Below are 22,926 nucleotides of genomic sequence, written 5' to 3' on the forward strand. Positions count from 1 at the left end.
AGCAGCTGGCGGGGGCGCTGGCTAAAAGCCAGGGATCCCATATTTGGGGTTCCCTTCTGGAGAACCTGATGCCCTCCAGAAACGGGGCTCCGCCAGCTGTTGCAGCTGCTCCTTAATCGGAGGACGGGGTGACCCGCCTGGCTTTCCGGTGTGGGGAGGGGAGCAGAAGCCACCGGAAACTTTGCTCATAGGCCTCGGGTCTGGAACCGCATGTCTGAATGGAATTTTTTTATTCCTTAAAAAGCTGTAATTTCCAGGCAGCCTCAGCCCAGGAGCTCAAATAAGACACTTGAGTCACTTGAAGATCGTGGAGGGGTTGGCATGTGTTGCCTGTGACATGTGGGCTCTTGCACATGGACACATGGTTCTAGGGGCGATGTTTGTCTAGTGTTAAAGTGTCATCTGCTGGCGGGGTCTCAAACATTTATCTCACTTTTCTGTCACCTTAGACAGGATGTTTTTCCAGAAATAGCCTGAGGCAGTAGGGGAAACAGGCATTTTTATTATTGCTATAGGTATATGTTTACCTACCCTTGGGTGGTTGATATCATCAAGGTTAGGTACTGTTCAGTCAGTCTGACTTTAACACCCAGACAAGGAGTACTAACCACAGGTGAGGGCAGAGGTGGCCAGGGGCTGACCCTTTCCCACCTGAGACCTCCTCATCTGGCACTTTTGGAAATAGTCTCACTGAAGATCGTGACCTCCTGAAGGACACACAGCTAGTTAGGGGTGGAGCCAGGGCGGGGCTCCGGCCTCCATCTCCCTAAGTACTTGACCAGGACTCCTCTTGGATGTCAGCTGAAGGGGAGGTGCTGAGAGACAAGGCTGCCAGGCATCCTGGATCTCAGGCTGAGTGCGCACCGACCGGGAGTAGGGTGGTTAGGAGACAGGCTTGAGAACATGCCGCAAGCTAGGGCTCCCATACCTCGGGATGCACGTTCACTCCCCTGGAGAGACCTGACCTCAGGGAGCTATGCATCAGCACTTGCAATTCCTGAGTTTCTTCCTCGGTGTGGTGTGCATTGCTGATGCTTATCTCATGGAGAGGGGAGGCTAAAGTCCCAGCACAGCCGAGTGTACTTAGAATAGGCCTCCAGAACCGAGTGTTCACAGCCCTCCTACTTGTGATCCCTCTGTGGCTCCGGAGTGCAGATCCCAGGGTGGAGGCCCAATGGCCTTGTAAGCTAAGTGTCTAGCATCACGTCCACAGCCACCTGTGTGACTGCCAGCTGTCTGGCTGCTCCATTTCATGGTGCTGGGTGGCCTCCAGTGGCTGAGTTGGATTAAGGTTTGGACCACAGTTCTCCACTCCAACAAGTGTCCTGAATCACCCCTATTGCATTCTGTCTTACAGCCCCCCTCCCCCCATAGGTATATGAGTGTGTGACTTCTGATTCAAATGATTGGGATATCCCTTCCCCCACTCTGTCCCAGAGCCTTGCTGGAGGAAGGTCCTGAGGCTGAAACCTATACCTTGTTTGTGTAGGAGATCTTTACAAAAGAAGAGCTCCCAGCTGGGCAGGGTGGTGGTGGTGCACGCCTTTAATCCCAGCACTTGGGAGGCAGAGGCAGGCGGATGGATCTCTGTGAGTTCAAGGCCAGCCTGGTCTATAGAGTGACAGGACAGCCAGGTTTATACAGAGAAACCCTGTCTTGAAAAAAAAAACACAAAACAAATAAACCCCCTAAACAAAAAAAACCTCCAATACCAACAAAACTCCAAGAGTTCCCTTCTGCGTTTCACCCAGAACTTCATCTACTTCCTAGGCTCCTTCTGGGGCATCCCCTCTGCCTGTGCGGTGAGCTGCCGTATGTGGGTGTGGTCCAGGAGAGGATCCCTAGCACATGGCGGTCACTTGCTCCAATGAGTCAGTGTTCTCCACTGCCTCTAGGGCTCAGTCACTATGTTGTTCGAGGCCTGTCCCTCCCACCCCACTGCCTGTTACAGCTGCCTGGGAGTGCAGGTTTCCAAATCTTGTTCTTATTGTGGAGTTGGGCCCCATGAGCCACCCTAAAGGGAACCCAGTGGAGACTTTGCCAGTGTGGGCAGCCATGATGATTCAGCCCTCTACCCTTAGGCAGCCCATGGGGCTCGGGGAGACAGCCTTGGTGCCCTCTGGTAATTCCCAGGAGGAAGGAAATTGGATCTTGTTGGGGAAGGTTTTCAGGGTTGCCCAGAATACAAAAGGACCCAAGAGGAGGGTTTAAATCCCTCCCGCTGCCTGGGAGGCAGCGTAATCCACATTCTGGGCGGAAACGGGGTGAGGCTCCTGGCTTAGCTCAGAGCCTTGTGCTCCAGGCTGCTTCTGCATAGTGATGGTTAAAGGGTGCTGTGAAATACGTGACCTGGCGGATGGAGTCAGAAAGCCCACATTTTCCTTCGCGCATCTCCTGATCTTAAGAGGAAGAAGAGGCCCATGTGTGTGTTTGCGACCGCTTCCATTCACCAGATCGCCGGACATCCTCTGGCTCTGGGAGAAGGAGGCGGGGCCCTTTAGCCTCCGAGTGGCTTTTCACATGCCTTGTGTTGCCCAGCCTCCTCCATTGTGTGTCACCAGGAGGGACCCCTTGGGTGAGGGATTGCATAGTATGCTGTTTGTGCAGACGGAGCCGGAGAGATGGCTCAGTAGCTAAGAGTGACTACTCTTCTTGTAGAGGTCCTGAGTTCGATTCCCAAACCCGCAACAGGTGGCTCCAAGGCACCTATAACTCCAGCTCCAGAGAGAGTCTACCTCTGGGCTCCTTGGATAGGGACACTTAATCTAGAAAAGACCAGATGTGGGATGCTTTTAATCCCAGCACTTGGGAGGCAGTGGTAGGTAGAAACACAATAATATAAAAAGAAACATGGATCCAAGAGTATCAGAGAAGGACTGGATGTCCTTCTCCCTAGGCTCTCCAGAGCCACAAACAGCAAACATTAGTGGCCTTTCTCTGGGTGGATCCCCATCACCCTACATAATCTGCAGAGGGAACGAGCAGGTGTGAATTGCCCAGTGGCCCAACCCAGGAGGTGCTGGCCGGGGAAAGCCAGGTAGAATGTGCTTATCAATTAAAGGGCCTCCAAAGGCCTTTTCCTCAGGCTGGCAGTATAGCCGGAAAGGCAGTTGGGAGAAAGGAAAGATGGAACCTGCAGCCCCAAGACTTGGCAGGCTGAGACTGGAAGGCATGAGAGCTCTAGGCCAGCTTGGGGTACACCCTGAGACCCCCGTCTCAAAGCCATCCTGTTCCTTATTGCTTAGGGAGGGCAGGCGAGATAACTCCGTGGCTAAAGCGCTTACTTCACAAACATGACGTGCCTGAGTTCCATCCCTGGACCCCACGGTTGGAGAGAACCAGCTCTCACAAGTTGTCTTCTAACATCCACAAAAGCATGCCTGCACTCACAACAACAATAAACTGAACTTTAAAAAGAAAGTTATGAGAATTGTCTTGTACGACTTTCAACCTGGTATTACACATGCATCTAGGGAAAGCCTCTTTGGTTCTGCCAAATAATTATAAATTGAGTTTTAAAAATAAAATTATGAAGCCGGGCGTTGGTGGCTCACGCCTTTAATCCCAGCACTCGGGAGGCAGAGGCAGGTGGATCTCTGTGAGTTTGAGGCCAGCCTGGTCTACAGAGCGAGTTCCAGGACAGCCTCCAAAGCCACAGAGAAACCCTGTCTCGAAAAACCAAAAAAAAAATTATGAAAATTATTGTATGTTTCTCAACCTGGTGTTGCGCACACAGCTAGGGAAGGCCTCCTTGGTTCTGTCCTATTCCCTGGTCCCGCCACCAGAGGTGTCTTAGGCGTTGCCACTGTAGTAGTGGCCCCTCATTCATGGGTAGGATCCTGAGAGAATGTCGTGAGGAAGAAACCAGGCAAGTGGCTGGCCGGCTGTGAGGTCCCTCCTCATCTGACCATGCCTGCCTCCCACACTCCTGCTGTTCTCCAGGGAAGTTACAGAAAGCCTTTTCCTTGAAAGACGGGGCATGCATGTGTGCCTGTATGTCTGTACCCAGGACTTCCTGGCTGAGGGAGCTAGCCTCTGGGGCCATCTCTGCATATGCCCCAGGAGGAACTGAGACATGTTAACCACACAGAGGCAGCCGACCCCCTGCGTCTGTGTGCAGGAATTAGTAGTGACCGCTCCCCTTGCTCCTTGACTCTAGGTCCAGGGCTGTGTAAACCAAGTTCTGTGTGTTAATCGGAGAAAGGATGGACATTTAGTCTGGTTGGGGGAGGGTGGACAGGTGCCCACCATCTTCTAGACTAATCCCACACTGGCGGGGTGTGAGGAAACCACTTAGTGTGTTGTGTTCAACATATCTGATTCTAAATAAAAGCAGCTTCTAACAGCAGGTAGATTTTTATTTCTGGAAATGACATTGGCTTCTGATGAACTGGACAAGCAGCCCTGTTAGAGGCTTTGAGAGGTAGAGCCCAGTGGACATCAGTCATCATGTGGTTGAGGTTCCTTGTTCTAATGGTTTCTCAGCTCTGAGCATCCTGAGGTACCTTGTGTCATATGGGATGTCACTTAACTATAACTGAGACTGTGCCATGAGTATTTATTTCAAACATGAGTATTTTCAAACATGCTATGTGTATATGCATTCGTTTGTTCTTCCAGAAAACCCAGAGAGAGCCGTGGCTGTGGCTCAGTGGCTGTGGCATGTATCAGATCCTCAGTTCAGTTCCCCATCACTGCCAAGCTACAATCAAATCCATTAGCCAGGCTGCCAGGGCAGGAGGCATCACCCCCGAGCTTCTAGGCCACCCCTCCCGTGGGCAGTCCCGAGTGCTGCAGAAGGTCTCTTAGTCCCTACTTAGAACCCGGGGCTCTTCCCCACACACAGACAATAGGCTGTCCCGTCCCCCACCCCCTGGGTTGTAATAAGATTATGAGTGGAATCCAGAATGTTCTTGTTCTTTCTCCTTCTTTTAGGAGAAAAACTCACTGTTGTCTATTTTAATGACATACCTTAGAACCTGTATTTAATTTCCTGCCCTCTCCTATAAAAATATGAATTATTTTTATTAGGAAATATTTGAAGTTCATGCGGCTAATATACATGCACTTACCCCTCAAGTTGACAATTCAGACACCTTTGATTCCATTCTTTTTTTTCCCTCTCCAGAGGCTGTCTCCTATCTGAATACTTCATTTATTTGTTTCTTTTAAAATTATTATTTTAAAAATTTTTATGTATGTGAGTGTTTTGCCTGCATGCATGTTTGCACATGGGTGAAGTGCCTGCGGGGGTCAGAAGAGAGTGTTAGAACCCCAAGAGTTGGGGCTATAGGCAGTTGTCTGCCGCCATGGAGATGCCAAGAACTGAACTGGGTCGCCTGCAAGAGCTGCAGGTGCTTGTGATCACTGGGCCATCTCTCCAGTCCTTCTGACTGTCTTAGTTTTAAGGGTTTTGTGTGTGTGTGTGTGTGTGTACTTGGGGGCCCAGAGGCCAGAAGAGGGCATCAGATCCCCTGGAAGCTGGAGTTACAGTGATTGCAAGCTGCCTGTGTGGGCACAGGGCACATGCCTTCTAGAAGAGCAGCAAGCTCTCTCATTGGCTGAGCTGCCTGCAGCCCCGATGTCCTGAAGTTGATGCCTGTCATTTCTGTACTTGCTTGTACACCTGTACCACATGTATTCCGTACATAGTGTCTAATACTGTAGATGCAGTTGTGATCCTTGTGGCATGGCTTTGTTTGGTTCTGAGTGTTTATAGTTGGTGCTCTGCTGTATGCACTCTGCCAAATTCCTTCCTTGAGCTCCATGTTCTAGTGGGGGACTTTTTTCATGTTGTTCAGTGGACTTAATTCATTTAAAGTGCTCTATGCTATGACAGTGTGCACGTCTCCACTGTGAATCTAGCCGTTCTTTTGACAGGTGTTTGAGTTTCTCGTTTTTCAGATAGTACTGTACACGAGCCACTTTCAACTCCTTTTAGCCCCTGAGCAGGCTTCTGTTGGCTCTAAACTGACCTGTTATGAAGTGTTTGTCTCCGGCTCGGCGGCTGTAAAGTCAGGGGCCAGCAGCTGCCCCGTGATCTCATGCCTCTCGTTGGGCACCAGAAGAAGTGTTTATCTAATTATTCTCTGTCAATAAGAACTCGGGAGTCAGGTATCGGGGTAAGAACCCGAACGATCAGAGAAGCAGTGGAGAAGTGTCCAGTAACCCCCTGTCTCTTTTGTTCCTCCATCCTAAAAGACCCTCTCTAAGCCCCGCCCTACTATTTCCTATCTACCTGTCCTCAGTCCCCCCAAATTTTGGTCCACTAGTAGCCAGCTCCACCCTCTGGCTCAAACTAAATTTTATTTACGGCTTGGGAACATCGAAATATCACACAGCACTGTTACTTCAGCTAGAATTATGAGGTGTAGGGTGTGTTCCCAGTTTGCCACCTACCAGATTTGCCCTGATGGCCTTGCCCTATCACACTCCCATCGGAGTGTGGGCATTTGTTTGCTGGGTCATGCCAGCCATGACCCTTGGTATGGTCAAACTTTTACATACATCTAAATCTTTTAAAAATCATGTTACATTTATTTATCTGTGTCTGTTCGCGCGCCACAGTGTGGAGGTCACATCCCTCTGTCCACCCTGTCTGTTTGGGGACTGAACTCAGGTTGTCAGGTTCGCAGGGCAGGTCGTTATTAACCCTTTGCATGTTTGTAACAGAGCACTTCAAGCCGCTTCCATTCACATCTCAACACTGGGGCATACTGTAGAGACTAGCCTGTTTCCTGATTTACCTTATCGAATGGCATTGGTGGTTCACAGGTTCAGCAAGCGAACCTGGCGGCTCTAGGTGTGAGCTGTGCCCCACCCCCACCCCCGGAAGCTGAGCCTTTTGTGTGGGTCTGGGTGGCTGCAGAGCTCCCCTGCCCCTCTTGTGGATCAGCCCATGGCAGAGTAGTCTTATCTGTCTCCTAAATGTGCTCAGCCCTATTCAGACAAAACCCACGCCAACAGCCTCTCTCAGGCTATCTTCCCGTAAGAGGAGAGGGGGTGAATGCGCACTGCTTCAGGGAAAACTGAAAGGATGGCGAAGCTTGAAACCCAGCCCTTTGCAAACAGTAACTGACCCTGCCCAGTGTGGGCAGAAAATGTCAGCGCAGGCTCGGTTCTGTCCATGCTGATGCTAGGCTCCAGAATCTAACACCTGCGGGGAACCTCCCTCTGGGATTGCAGGGAACCTCCCTCTGGGATTGCAGGGAACCTCCCTCTGGGATGGAGGCAGCAGGGGTGGGGTAGGATGTGGGGGAGTCACGCCATGCCTGCTACAAGCTGTGTTTTTCTTCGACTTTTTAAAATAGGTGTGTATACATATGTGCATGTAAGTACATGTGTGTACATGTGTGTGGAGGTCAGAAATTGTGTCACCTTCAGCTTCTTTCTCTTATTTTTTGAGCCAGGGTCTCTCACTGAACCTGGAGCTCACCAATTTGGCTGAACTAACTGTGTCTACCTGTCTCTGCCCTTCCCCTGCTCCCCTAGTGCTGGAGTTAAGATACTAGGCTGTGCCCACCTTTATGTGGGAGCTAGGGATCCAGACTCAGGTTCTCATGCTTGTACACCACATGCTTTATGGAGGGAGTCATCTCCCAGCCTTGGCTTTTCTTTAAAGACACGATTTCTCTATGTAATTCTACTAGCCTGGAGCTCGCGTAGTTTAGTCTGGCTCCGAACTCATAATCCTCCTGGCTCAACCTCCTAAATGCTGGGATTATAGGTTTGCACCACTTCCTGCTTCTTGGCTTCAGAGAAGGCCGATCCTGTTTGTCAGTTGATGGACACCTGAGATGGTTTCTCCTTTGGCTGCCATGTAAATGCTGCAGTGGCCGTTCCAGCCCACATTTTTGCATGGACGTTGGCTTCCATGCGCCTCTTTTCTGTATGTGCAGGAATAGAATTTTTTGTGGGACCCTCCCACCCCAGAGTGGTGAAGCTCCTTGTTAAGTTCTGCCTGACTCAGAAACCCAACCATTGCACTCATGCTGCAGTTTAGGGAAACCGATCCAGAGAAAGGATGGGGGTGGGGAGAGCCAGAGCTGGCTTAGGACCATCCAGGTCTGCTCCTCCCCAACACCAGCTCCACTCTCCACCTCATGCCCCCTTACCCCCCACACACAGAGCGAGCTTAGAGTTGAAGGAGCCCTTTCATTTGGAAAGGAAACCGACCCAGTAAGTTCATGTACAGTGAAATGTTCAGGATTTGTAAACGGCTACTGTTGACCTTTGCCTGATAATGCAGTAAACTACCGGTGATGTCTTCAGTTGATTGACACGTACAGATTGTCTTCAGCAGCCTCACTTGCTCCAGACCTTTCTCTTAGGGACCCTGGTGCTTTCCAGGACCCTGTCCAGTTGGGTGGGATGGAAGTGCCCCCCCCCACGACCTCCATAACAAAGATGCCATGCCCCTTGGCAAGGTTGTGTTCCATTTTCAAAATAATCGATTCAGGGAAATGCTTTGTTGAGTGGAGTCCTTCCAGTGAGCTTGGAAGCAAGTGTTTCTTCCTGCATTCTACATTGGGTCGCAGTTGGGGTCCTACAAGTAGAGTCATGTAATCTTGATGGCTGGAAAGCAGTCAGGCCAGTGCAAGGGACTCATGTGTCCTTGACACCATGGGGTGATCTCTTAGTGTGTATACAGAACCAGGACTGTGGTCTTGGACTTCAGGGAAAGCTGCCCTAAAATATGGCCTCGAAGCCAGAAGGGTTTTCCTGGCATTCTACTGAAGCAATACCCATACCCAGAACAATGGAGGATTCTGAGCAAACAGACCTGTAGTAGTTCCCCCTAATTTGTTTATTGTTGAGTCTTGCTGGTAGCCTAGGTTGTGCTCTGGGATTGTAGCCTGTGCCAAGGCACCCAGCTCAAAAATTCTCATGTGATGAGGATGTTGCACCTTTAGAGACAAGAATATGGACACACCAACCTACCCTGATCTGCAGGGCTTACTATGTGGCCATTAATGACCTTATTGTGCATGGCCTCACATACAGGGAAGTTGTCTCAGCTCCCAGGGCAACACAGGCCAACAACAACAAACTCAGACACCTTCCCTTGTCCTCACACCCCTTGCCAGGGGGACCAGGATAATACCCTGAGGTCAAGCCCAAGGTCCCACCAGTGACCTTGGCACCTGTTAACCAGTGCTGGCTGGGGAGAGTGCTCATGACCATGCAGGGGAAGAGAGCACAACTGTCACTTTGAACCAGCTAAAAATTCAGGAGGCTGCACGCCCTCCCGGGAAAGACAGCATCCCTGGAATGCAGCGGGGCAGGATCAGCAGGCTAGATCCTCTGCTTCCTGTGGCTAGCTGGGGAGGGACTGAGAGCCTCCTAATTCCCTGTGTCCTAGGCGCCCAAGACAAAGGTGACACCTGAAGTGCAGTTTTCTCTCTCAGGATACTGCAGCAGAGAGAGGTGACTAGGCCAGAAATGGAAAGCCCTGACTCAGCCCTCAGGGGAACCAGGATAAGTCACTCCCATCTCCATTGTTAAAATAGCAGTAATGACATATGACAGACATAGGGACGCCTCAGAATGTAGGCATTTCAGATACACATCATAGCTTTTATCTGAACATTTGTCTAGGGAACATGGACACTCACTAGGGCCTTGAGACCTGCTGTCCAGGATCCTTGCCTAGGGCACTGAGATCTGATTATACAGGAAGCCATACCCCTCATCTGGCTGTTTAAGGCACCTCCAGGTGTGTTCTGGGCGAGCCACACTAACCAGACCAGGAGTTGTAGCTTCTATAAGCTTTCCAAGCCACTCCACATTTGTTCTCGAATTTGGTAAATGGATAGGTGTAATGGGTGGTTTGATGTGTCAACCTTTTTTGTTTTGGTTTTTTGAGACAGGGTTTTTCTGTATTGTTTTGGAGGCTGTTGACGTGTCAACTTAATACAAACTATAGACTCATCAGAGGAAGGAGCCTCAGCTGAGGAAATGCCTCCACGAGATGCAGCTGTGAGGTTTCTTCTTATTTAGTGATCAATGGGGGAGGGCCCAGCCCATGGTGGGCGGTGCCTTGCCTGGGCTGCTTGTCCTGGGTTCTATAAGAAAGCAGGTTGAGCAAGCCAAGTAAGCAGCTCCCCTCCATGGCCTCTGCATCAGCTCCTGCCTCCAGGTTCCTGCCCTGTTTAAGTTCCTGCCCCGACTTCCCTCAGCGATGAACAGCAGTGCTGAAGTGTAAGCCTGATAAACCCTTTCCTCTCCAACAAGCTTTTTGGTCATGGTGTCTGGTTGTAGCAATAGAAACCCTGACTAAGACAGCAGGTAACAAGGCAGGAGTCATTTACCTCTTGAGACAAAGAAACTGAGGTGCAGAGGGCTTGGTGGTCACCTACCAGTGCTGTCAGCCTGGGCTTTCATATCCAGTTCCAGGGTTTTCTGAGCAGCTATACGGCAAGACCTTGTCTTATAAAGCAAAACCCCCAAACAAGCAACACTGGGGTTGGAGGGATGGCTCAGAGCTTAAGAGCTGCAATCACTTTCCAGAGGTCGCGTGTTTAGTTCCCAATGCCTGTGTCAGGGTGTTCAGAAACACCTGCAATTCCAGCCCCAGGGCATCTGATGCCCTCTTCAGGACATGTACACGCTAATGAAAGTCCAAAAATTAAAAATCACTGGGGCTGGGGAGATGGCCCCTGGGCTATCTGAGGACCTAGATGCTTTGCCAGCCGAGGACCTGAGTTTGGATCCCCAGAACCCTCATAAAAGCCAGGTACAGTGGTCAAGAGCCCCTTGTTGCTCTTGCAAAGGACTCAAGTTTGGTTCCTAGCACAGATGGTTCACAACCATCTGTAACTCTAGTCTAGATCTTTTTTTTTTTTTTTTTCGAGACAGGGTTTCTCTGTGGCTTTGGAGGCTGTCCTGGAACTCACTCTGTAGACCAGGCTGGCCTCGAACTCACAGAGATCCGCCTGCCTCTGCCTCCCAAGTGCTGGGATTAAAGGCGTGCGCCACCAACGCCCGGCTTAGTCTAGATCTTTCTACACTCCGTGAGCCTGAGGCATGTACATGGTACATGTAACATGCAGGCAAAATAATCATACGCTTATATTAAGAGAATTCAGGTATTGTGTCAAGAAGGCTGGTGAGACTGAGTGAGGAGGACCCTGGGGCATGGTAGCCAACCAGGTTAGTTAAACTAGTGAGACTTTGTCTTTAAAAAAAAAGCCAGCTGTAGTGGTCCATGCCTTTATAATCCCCAAGAGACAGAGGCAGGAGGATCGCTGTGAGTTCAAGGCCAGCCTTGTCTGCATAGTCCCAGGACAGCCAGGGCTACACAGAGAAACCCTGTCTCAAAAACCAAACAGCAACAGAAATTAAAAATAAAAAGAAAGATTGAGGACCTGACACTGACCTCTGGTCTCCACATGTATGTATATACATGCATGTGGATATGAACAGGTACATACACAACAAACAAAAAAAATGGGGGTGCTTTTCCTCTTGAGCTGTGGATAGAGTTGTTTAAGAGTTCTTGGGGCTCACCATGTTCATTGAGGCAAAAGGAATGGCTTGGCTGTATAAGCATTATGCTGCCTGGAGGGAGAGCAACGACCTTGTTTGTATTTTTGCTTTGGAGATACTTGAGCCAGGCCTTTGGAGAACCTCTGCTGGGAATTCAGTTTCCTCCCGCTCATGCCCTCATGTTCCCGCTGTTCCTTAGTGACTTGCAGATGGCTCCGTACCCCCTTACAGGAACATAAGAATCTGATTAGCTTTAGGGCCCTGGCGTTCATGCTGGGCCTCAGCCAATTAAGGGCAACGTATGAAGGCACGGAGAGGGTCAGGTGATGATGGGACAGGAGTGCCTGGCCGTTTGGGGGAAAAGGAGGCCGTAGGCCTTATCTAAGCCAGCAAACCCTCTGAGGCCTCCCACCCGGCAGAGGAGCCACCCAGCCCGGCAGAGGAGCCACACACAACGTGGCAGCAGCCTGAGGACTCGGGGACACACTCAGGACAGAAGACAAGGCGCCTGCCCCTCGGGCACTAGCAGTCCAGCAGAGGCGTGGACCACGCATGTGTTCCTGTGGCATCAGGAAAGACACACACCATGACGTGTGTACCGGGCCCCGCCGACTTCTCCATAGAGGACACCTAAGGCTGGGGGGATGCTGAGGAGAGGGACAGACGGAGGCGTGGGCCGGGTGGATCATGGCATGGCCCGTGCAGAAGGTGAGTCTGAAGGTGGCTTGGAGGAGCAAGAAGCCGGGGTCAGTCGGCATGGCGGCACCAGAAGACGGGGCAAGCAGGTCTCTGTGAGTTCAAGGCCAGCCTGATCCATGTAGCAAGTTGTAGGCCAGCCAGGGCTGTCTCAAAAGAACAAAAGCGGGACCCACAGAAGCCACTGGGTGGTGACTCTACAAGGAAGAAATTTGGGTGACATACCATCAAAGCATAAGTCTACTGGCAGCTATGGTGCTCTAGGGACCTCCAAAGGGTTGTAGATGCTCCCTGACTCCCCACAGCTAACTCCATCCCTTACTCAGAAACTGGCTACCAACTGTGGGAAAGATACTAGTTTCCTACGTGGCCGCCATCTGCAGCTGTGAGGTGGGGCTGGCAGCTGGAGAGCCACGTGCGTGCGTGCGTTAGGAAGTAGATTGGGGAGATACTTGGCTGGCCCCGAGATGGCACCAACCACAAGGGAGGGTCTGGTGGCCCTGGACCTTCCAGCTTTGCTATGATTTCTGAACATTCTCCCCATGATGGCTGGGGGATGGGCGGGCACATAGGTAAACCAGCCCCTGATGGGAGGTGAACTGGGCCACCTGGAGTGCTTTTCAGACCTGTGGCAGACTTCCTGCAAGGCTCAGCAGGCACACTGCTTAATGGCTGCCTGGAGTTGTGACAGCAGTGCCACCTGTGTTCCATTGTCTCGTGGCCACCAGGGAAGCCCCTGACCTGGCTGTGATATGCAGTCCAACATAAAGTTGTAAATTTACTTTGCTTAGGACAGTATGAGATTTCTTCTAATTTTTTTTTTCAAGACAGGGTTTCTCTGTATAGTAGCTCTGGCTGTCCTGGAAATCACTCTGTAGACCAGGCTGGCCTGAAACTCACAGAGATCATCCTTTGTCTTCCCAGTGCTGGGATTCAAGGTGCATGCCACCACCACCGGGCTTCTTTTTACTTTTATAAAGGAAAACTTGATTTGGGTTTTCAGGCATGAGATTTCTGCTTTTGTCTTTGAGACAGGGTCTCACCATCTCTGGCTGTCCTGGAACTCACTGGGTAGACCAGGTTGAACTCAGAGATCACATGCCTCTGCCGTCTGAGTGAATGCTGGGATTAAAGGCACGGGCCACCATGCCTGGCTCTCAAGCATGCATGACCTATGTAGATTGCATTGTGTTGCTATGTCAGAGGTTGGACCCGTCTGGTTTACAGGAAGGAGCATAGGACCGGGGATGGTGGAAAAGCTTCTCCCTCCTAGTTCTCTGATTGGCATGTGGGAAACCTCCTTGACCTGTGACTTTTCCCTGGAGCAGTGGAATTAACTAGTCCCGTGTTCTTCAGACAGTAGTACGGTGTGGACCAGCTTGTGAAAGGGCTTGCACAGTGGAAGCCTTTGTAGATCAAGGTCACTGAATATACCCGCAGGATAGATGGTGGGAAGGGTAGGGTAGGAAGGCCGAGGGGCTGCCAGGAGTCAGATTTGAGCTGGCACTATCCCATCTTTGTCCTGTGTTCAGCCAGCCTGAGCCCCTAGCGGAGCTCCTGTGTGGCTCAGGCAGGTCTTGGAGGCAATTCACAGAAGAGAGAGGAAGGTGGAGTTAGGACCCAGCGATACACGGGATTTCCAGATTGATAAAGCAACATTTAAAAGCCAGTGTGGTATGTATGCTTGTGCAGGTGGGAAAACATGACAAGGACACAGAGCCCTGTAAGCAGGGGTGTCTTGGGGTGGGAGAGAACTTAAGCTTTTATTTTGGGGTACAAGAGTGTATTTGGCTAGTGTAAAAAATAAGTACATATTGTTCTTGTTTTTTCTATCCATGCATCCAGGCATCCATGTATCCATGCATCCATCCATCCACTGACCTATCTATCTTGAGACAGAGTCTCATGTAGCCCAGGCTGGTCTTGAACTCTGTGTAGCCAAGGATGACCTTGCACTTCCAACCCTCATACCTCAGCCTCCTGAGCGCTGGGATGATGTGGGACACTCGGCTTATTACCGCTCTTTTTTTTTTTTTTTTTTTTTTTTTTTTTTTGGTTTTTCGAGACAGGGTTTCTCTGTATTGTTTTGGAGTCTGTCCTGGAACTCGCTCTGTAGACCAGGCTGGCCTCGAACTCACAGAGATCCGCCTGCCTCTGCCTCCCTAGTGCTGGGATTAAAGGCGTGCGTCACCAACGCCCGGCCTATTACCGCTCTTAAAAGCAACAAAACTGCAAGTGTTCTGGGGGATTTGGGTGGAACCTCTTATTTGCCCCATTTTTTTAAGGCATATTGTCACCTTGTTGTTTTCTGCAAAGTGGGCCAGTATTGGAGCTCGAAAGACAACTCCTAGTGTTAGAGCCCTTGCCACTCTCGGCTTTTTTTGCAGAGACCCAGGTGGCTCCAAGATATCCAGTGTCGCCTTCTGGCCTCCATGAGCATCAGGCAGGTACACAGTGCACACATACGCATGCAGACAGTCACATGTGTAATTTTTTTTCTTACAAAATGGGTTACTATAACTTGTAGTTGAGTCGTTCTTAAGGTATTTCCTAAGAACAGAAGGAGCTGAGAACACATGATTATGTCACTCAGGGTTGGGGAATGAATGCTTTTACCTCATCCTTGGCACATGATGAGAGTCTGTTAGATGAAAGTATTGTGCCCATCCCACGAGTGAGGAAAGCAAGACCGAGGAAGATTAAGAAATTTAGTAAAACCACACAGCTAAGACATGGCAGTTCCTTAATCTGAACCCAGCTGCTGACCCGCTGCCCCCCTGTTCTTTCTAACGGTATCTAGAGTCCAGACATGGCTTCCATTTAGAAGCCCTATGACTTTGGGGTGCTGTGTCTCTCAGTGTCCTGTCCTCTAACTCGGAGACGATGACCCTTTCCTGGTGGCCTTACCTATGGCGGTGGCAGGGAGAAAACGGCCAATGGACTGCAGCCCCTGCTTCCTGGCTGGCACTTGGCATGCCAGAGCCCTCTGCAAGTGTTAGTGCCAGTGACCTTAAGCAGCACCAAGCCCCTTGTCTCCCTGTCTCAGTGACTTGGAAAAGAGAAGTGAGCCTGTGTTGAAGTCTCCACCGCACATGTGCCAACTTCTTAACCCCTTGCTGCCCGCTGCCCAGTTCTCCTCTGTGAAATGCCTTGCTTGGAAAGCTCAGTATAGTCGCTTTGTGCTTCAGACTCCTGCTGCTTGGTCTCATGAGTCAGGGTCTCATTCTTAATGTTTTTTATCTCTGAGTCAGAGTCCCATGTAGCTCAGGCTGGCCTTGATCCCTACGTAGATGAGAGCGAGCTTGAAACTTTTTTTTTTGTTTTTGGTTTTTACAAGACAGGGTTTCCCTGTATTGTTTTGGAGGCTGTCGGTCCAGCCTAGCCTTGAACTCACAGGGATCCGCCTGCCCCTGCCTCCCGAGTGCTGGGATTAAAGGTGTGCGCCACCACCGCCTGGCGAGCTTGAAACTTTTAAGTGTGTGTGTGTGTGTGTGTGTGTGTGTGTGTGAATGGTGTATGCTGTATGCTTACATTTGTGTGTGGGTTATGTGTGCGCATGCATGCATATGTGGGGCTGGAGGAAAACACTGGGTAACTCTCCCTTTTTATTTATTTTTTTCAAGACAGGGTTTCTTTGTGTAGCAGCCCTGGCTGTCCTGGAACTCGTACTATAAACCAGACTGGCCTCGAACTCGCAGAGATCTGCCTGCCTCTGCCTCCCGAGTGCTGGGATTATAAAGGTGTGCGCCACCGCCGCCACTCTCCACCCTGTCTGCATCCACATCAATATCTATTGGTCGTCCTCACTGGACTCCAAGTTCCTGTTTGGTTGGCTAGTCAGTGGGCTTGTGGGACCCACCTGCCTCAGCCTCCAAACACTTTGGATTACAGGGATGTATAGACTATGTATGACTCTTCCAGGAGTGCTGGGGAGTTGAACTCAGGTCCTCTTGCTTTCACAGCAAGTGCTCTTACCCACTGAACCATTTTCCCAGCCTGACCCTGAACTTCTGTTCGTCCTGTCTCTAGCTCCCACGTGCTAAAATTGTAAGCTTGTGCCCCCAAACTTGGTTTATGTGGTGCTGTGGGTGGAACCCAGGGTCTCCTGCATGTTAGGCAGCCACTCTGGCAACTGAGCCACAGACCCAGCCCAGGCTTCACTTATTTTTAAGCGATGTCTTACCGTGTAGACACGCTGGCCTCACACTTGCAATCCCCCTGCTTCAGCTTCCAAGTGCCAGCGTGACAGGTGTGCCTCACCACTCCCAGCTGCCTCATTCTCAATTCCCATGGAGAGAGAATGGGAGAGGGAGTGAAATTTTCCATGGCCGTGCCCTGCCTTCGTAATTGAAAATGCCCATGTTGCCAGTGGCGACTGGCAATCCTGCTCACTTGGGCATGTCTAGTCTTGAATTCTTTTTTGTGTTTGTTCTATTGGGATCCGGAGGCGGGACTGGGGTCAGGCACAGCCATGTGGGTGAATAGGGCCCAGTGCCAGGGCACCAGGTCTTTCATTGGACATAGGGCTTTTGGCCAGGGGACTTGGGAAGGCGGCATTCTTTCTGCTGATGGCATCTGCTGCCTCAGCCTAAGCCCATATGGGAGGTGCTGAGCTTCAAGGCCCTCTTGGTCCACACTGAAGAATAGTGAGGTTCCGACCCTCATGGTTAGGACTGGTCCCACATGGGATGATGGCATAGGCCCTGGAGTCTGATCTGACTCAGGCAAGAGCTACAGGTCTGACTTGGCACGGGATACCAATGCCCCTGTCAGCCTGAGATCCCTGTAGACTCGTGTGCTGTATCACGTGCTAGAGTAAGCACTTGACAGCTTTATTTACTTATTGGGAGGCTTATGACAAGATGTTCCAAAGCCTGAGACTTGTGAGAAGAACCACCTGTAGATGGACTGTGCTGATCAGTATAAAAGGGAAGGACGGAAGGGAGTCTGTGGTCACCAGTGCCTAGCCGGAGCACTAAGGCAGCAGTGGATGAGTGGATGGGAGCAGAATCCCAATGGGGGGGGGGATTGTGAACGTGTGTGTGTGTGTGTGTGTGTGTGTGTGTCTGTGTGTGTCTGTGTGTGTCTGTGTGTGGTCACGTAAGTGTTTGTGGGTATGAGGACCTGGGGGAGAGGGGGATATCTTGCATCCTCTGATGACTCATGTAACCCACAGTCTCATGCACCTGCTGCCGTGCCTTCCGAGCCATGATGGACTGTATCCCCGGAACTGTAAGGCCAGCCTGGCCTACAGAGAGAGTTCTAGGACAGCCTCCACAACAATACAGAGAAACCCTGTCTCAAAACAAAAACAAATATAGACTAGCTTGGAGGCTGTAACCATCGAGGCAGGACTGCAGATGTTCTAAGGGGGGCATTGCCCTCCTTGGCCCATTAGACCTTGGAGACAATGGACCCTATGGAGTTGAAGTTTCCCTAGGAGTCTCACACTGAGAAAGTAAAGGCTGGAGTTCTGGTACCAGCCAGAGGAGGAGCTTGTCTCCTGGGAAGACATTTCCCCCAGTGCTGACAACCTGAGGGGCCCTCCAAGACCCAGGAACTGAAGCAATGATGCATCCATGTAGGGAAAGATCATACTTGATGGGGACTGCTTAGCTATGCACACCCTTTACCTTCTATTGCAACCTGAGACTCACGTCAGGATCCCAAAGACAGACTTGGGGGTGCCTTTAAGCTTCTGTTTGTTCCCCTTCAGTGTGACCATAGTGAGGAAATCTCCTTTCTCTGCTTTTCATTCGTTTTTGTCTGTTTAATTGGCCTACTGAGGACAGGTGGCCAAGCCAATGCAACCTGTGACCCTAACAACTCCAGTAACGCCGGTGTCTAGTTTCCATGTCTTTTTTTCTGAGAGAGTGTTCTGTCCCGTGGTGACTCACACACTTGAGCAGGAGAGAAGGGTCCTCCAACCTGCTTTTTCATTTGAACTTCTTGGCTCTCTATGGGCCAGGATCAATTCAAAATGTTGAGTTTTGTGATTAGTATCTGTACTGAGATAACCATCCAGTTAGGAGTGAGGACACCTGGGGAGCTTCAGAGTCCTGCCTTTTCTAGAAGCTTCTATCTAGCTGGAAGACCTCAATGGCTCTCCTTAGGTCAGCCCTCAAGAGCCAAGGATGGTTGCAGGGGGGGCCTTGGGCTTGCTGGTGGGAAGACCGTGTACTCCCCTGACTGGGTTCTTTGAATGGATCCCTTAACTGCTTGTGGCCTTTCTCCTGTAGCCATAAAACAGGGATTAAGGACAAGGTCTTTTGAAGGGTACACGGCACGCTGGATGTGAAAGCACTTGGTTTATGGAAACCACACTATGATTACAGAGGGACTCCAGCAGCTGGCAGCATCCGAGCTGCCTCCGTGCCAGGCGACTTGCAAGGCTCCATTCAACACATTTCCTTTCCCTGGGGCACCCACACCATTAGAAGGCATGGGCATGTGCATCCTCAGACAGTCGGGATGTCGTGGGAGAAGGGTGGCGGATGAAGCGTGTCCAGAGAGCTGGGACAGCCTTGTGACTAGGTCAGGCCCCTACTCCCTGCAGACACCTTCTCGCTCCTCCAGAAGCTCCGTCACCTTTGACGCTGTCTCGGGCTTGCCATGCGCCGGGATCAGGTCTGTATTTGTTGGCATGGCTCTTGGGACCCTGTGTGGTGCAGCCGGCTCTGGGTGGTTCTCTTGACTTCTTCACTTCTTGAACTGTCTGCTCCATCCACACCGAGCTGATTTCCATCCATCTTTGGCTACATGTGCACCTGCTTTTGTCTGGACTCACTTTCTGACGTCACCCCCTCAGGACTTCTCCAGCATGCTTGCATTGTGACCTTTGTTGATGTCCCCCCAACCGAGGGCACCATGCCTACCTACGCTGGTGCTGCCAGCCTTGGGGTAGAACACTGTGTGTCTCCACCCAGGGCCCTGCTTCTGGCAATTTCTATTCTGCTTTATGTGGCTTTGTCATGAGGGAGAAAGGAAAGGGTAGCTGGACGGCTGTGGGGACTGGGGACAGTGATGCGTCCCCTCGGGCTACTTGGGACGGGTAGACTCCTAGCCAGGGTTTTCTATGAAACAGGAGACAGCAGAGCCTGGAGTGAGCATGAGGCCTGGAGAGCAGAGCAAATACGAAGAAGTGACCTGGCCTGGGGACTCTGTCCTTAAGTCAGGACATTTCTAGCCTTTCTGAACAGTGAGTATAAGATGCAGTGCTCAGCAGCCAATCAGCATCAAGGTCTTGTCACTGTTACAGGGACTTAGATCTGGCTTCAGGGATCCAAAGGGGGGCAGCGGGGAGGTTGAGGCAAACAGCACAGATACTGTGGAGGGAACATGTGCAGAAAGTCGTGATACATGTTGAGGACCGTGGGAAGGGTTATCTCCAGCCTTGGGGGACTTGGGCGATGGTAGGAGCGTGTGACTCCTGACCTGGATCTCCAGGGGCTGATAAGGGTTTGATAGCTGAGAAGAGAAGGAAGTCATTTCAGGTGGAGGTGACCCCTGGACCAGAGGCAGCAGCAAAACGAGCTAGGGTTGGGTGAGGGCAGAGGGCAGAGTGTCCCAGAGTGGTTGCCTCTGGGAAGGGAGGGAGGGAGGGGACTGGCCAGACCTGCCCTGAAATGGGTAGCATGGAAGGAGACTGAAGATGGCATCCGAGGTATCTCCAGTATTACTAGCTCATGCTCAGCTGGGTTTCATAAGTGGCCGAGAAGCCAAGAGAGCAATGGAGAGCACCAGACAACTCCACGAGGACAGGTGTTTAGCTGACCACTTTCCGCACTCTGGTGCTGGGCCTTGTTGGGGCTAAGAAGGAACTGTACCACTGAGCTACAACACCTTGTAAATTATTTTGTTTGAGACAGGGTCTCTCTGTATAGTCATGTAGACGGGAGGACCTGAGCTCCTCATCCTCCTGCCTCCGCTTTCTTAGTGCTGGGATTACATGCCTGTGCTGCCAGACCCTGGGTTTGACCCAGGCCTGCACACATGTGAAGCAAGCACTCTACCAACTGACTAATACCCCCAGCTCCCGGTAAAACACTTAGAGAGACTAAACAGAAGGGACATCCAGTGACCACCCAGGGCTTTGAGATTAGCAGCCTGTGGACTAGAAGAGAATCAGGGGGCGGAAAGAAGTCTGAAGGACAGAGAGCTCTATTTGGAGCATGTTAAGCAGGCACTGAGTCCCCACATGTGGGCATGGGGCCCCTGGCTCCGTCTCCATACATTTGAGGGTGGGGTTATTGCCTCCTCTTGGGAATAGCCACCTGTGTTCTCTGAAAGTTCTAGCTCTTTGACTCTGACCACTTCTGCCGTCTTAGAAATTATATTTGGGGGTCTGGAGAGATGGCTCAGTAGTTAAGAGCACTGACTGCTCTTCCAGAGGGCCCGAGTTCAGTTCCCAGAAACTCACAACTGTCTGTAATTCCAGTTCCAGAGGATCTGACACCCATGGTAAAACACCAATGCACATAGAATAAAGATTAATAAATTTTAAAAAAGGGTGACAGAAAAGACCCATTTTTTTTTAAAGAAATTATATTTGGGACTGGAGAGATGAGTCAACAGTGAGGGGCACTTCATATTCTTGCAGAGGACCTGAGTTTGAATCCCAGTACCCACAGACACACACACAGCATACTTATATAGGCATAGACAAAGTACTCATACACATAAAATAAAAAGAAATAAACTTTTAAGTAAACTACAAATCATGTAGCCATGTGCCCAAAGAAACCCATGGGCACTGCTGCTTCATCTGTCCATTCATTTAATGTTGGTTTTTTCTGTTTTTGTTTTTTGGTTTTTCAAGACAGGATTTCTCTGTGGCTTTGGAGACTGTCCTGGAACTAGCTCTTGTAGACCAGGCTGGTCTTGAACTCACAGAGATCCACCTGCCTCTGCTTCCCGAGTGCTGGGACTAAAGGCATGTGCCGCCAACGCCTGGCATTTAATCTGGTTTTTTTGAGAGTCTTGCTATATAGTCCAGGCTGGTCTTGAACTTGTGATTCTCTTGCCTCAGCCTCTTGAGTTCTGGCATTATAGGCATACACTTTCGTGTCTAGTTAAGTCCTATTTATTTCAATTGAAGAAACAGAAATCCACGCAACTCTTAGATAACATGGCTAGGCCTTGAAGCCATGTGACTGGCCCTAGTGCCCATGCTCTTAACCTGCATGGTCTTGCCAACCTTGAGGACCCAGGGCCCTCTCACAGAGGGAAGGATGCCTAAGGTGCCTCTGTTGGAGGAGGAAACCTGCCTGTGTCATATCCTTGGGGACGGAACAGCATTTGCCATGTAGTGTTCCAGGATTGGAAGGGGGCCTTGGAGTCGTCCTGTTCACTTTGTAGCCGAGGAAAAGGGACAGGGAAGCACTTGTGGATCTGCTCTGGGTGGCACTTTCTCACCCTGCCACGTCCAGCCGCGCTACAGCTGATCTGCGCGCCCCATGAACTCAGCCTTCTTCTTTCTCCTTTCTTATCACCCCCCAGATTGATAAGTATCTGTATGCCATGCGGCTCTCTGATGAAATTCTGATAGATATCCTGACGCGCTTCAAGAAAGAGATGAAGAATGGCCTTTCCCGGGATTTTAACCCGACAGCCTCGGTCAAGATGTTGCCGACCTTTGTTAGGTCCATCCCTGACGGCTCAGGTGAGTCTCTGAGAGATCGGGCTCCCGAATGTTGGGTGAGACCATTCGTCCAGCAGGTGTTTGCTCGTTTTCACTCATTCGCCGTTTCATCCCCGGCTCTCCGACTGATCTGCCTACCGTCCCGCCACCCACCCGCCCGTTCTGACGCTGATCTGTCTCCTCCCTCTGTCCTTCCATCCACTCGCCTACTCTCTCACCCGCCTGCTCTCGGTTGCTCCCACTATTCACTCCCTCATCCCCTCATCCCACTCACCATCCTCCACTCACCCCCTTGGCCACCCCTTCCCTCGGTCTCCCGTTGATCCCTCTGTCCATCAGCCCATCTGTCATGTGTCTGCGAGGCACACTGATGACACCACATTGGACAATGCTGACCAGCCCTCATGGACGGGCCTGTGTGACACTTAGAAAGTATAGCATTTAGGGGTTGGTGGGTGCTGTGTTGGGGTTATCTTACATCTCTAGTAGAAACCAAAGGTTCGTGGGGAGAATCCCAAACAGCAGGTCATCTTCCCTTTGGTGCCCCAGATAAGTAGCACGCCTAGTGGCCAGGTAGGGCTTGGACTCAGAAGTAGGACATACAAGTCCCCCTTGGAACAAATTCCCTACCCAGTATCCAGGTAGCCCCAGGAATTCTCAGTCTGCTGTCTTGTGGTCCTGCCTGCTGCGGGGAGTTGAAGGACTTTCCCTGAGGCCTGACAGCGCTCCTCTCCAGGGAATTGGCATCTGCTCTTCACTGGCCGAGTGGAAGCAGGGAGGCTGTGGCAGCTATTTTCCCAGCCAATCCATAGTTGCTACTAGTTTGCAAAAGTCCATGCTGAAGGCACTCCAGTACCAGTAGGGGGTTCACCTACAGCATGCCATGAGGGGAGCTAGGTTCCAGGAAGTTGTTTCTTTCTGAGTTCTCTCCCATGAGTGTGGCCTCTGTCCTTCTGCAATTTCTTTCCTGTTCTGGAGGCCTGGATTTTCAATCTTGTCTCGAGATGGTCTGAAGCAGTTTGTGTGCAAGGCTTCAGCTCTTACAAACGTTTTCCCAGCAAAGGGCAAGTGCCGGACTTGCTGTGCAATCTGGCTAGAATTGG

The 22,926-nt window shown here is 50.9% G+C and overlaps 1 protein-coding gene across 2 annotated transcripts in view; it reads left to right on the plus strand.

Moving 5' to 3' along the window:
- Hk1 (hexokinase 1) overlaps positions 1-22,926 on the plus strand; it is an 89,167-nt gene that overhangs the window by 24,431 nt on the left and 41,810 nt on the right. For both annotated transcript variants that reach the window (XM_040732021.1, XM_005070906.4), the window contains one exon: positions 21,682-21,844. In XM_040732021.1, coding sequence (XP_040587955.1) covers positions 21,682-21,844 — 163 coding nt within the window. The remainder of the gene's footprint in view (positions 1-21,681; positions 21,845-22,926) is intronic.

This window comes from Mesocricetus auratus, unplaced genomic scaffold (genome assembly GCF_017639785.1).
Source record: "Mesocricetus auratus isolate SY011 unplaced genomic scaffold, BCM_Maur_2.0 Super-Scaffold_100027, whole genome shotgun sequence".
Taxonomy (NCBI): domain Eukaryota; kingdom Metazoa; phylum Chordata; class Mammalia; order Rodentia; family Cricetidae; genus Mesocricetus; species Mesocricetus auratus.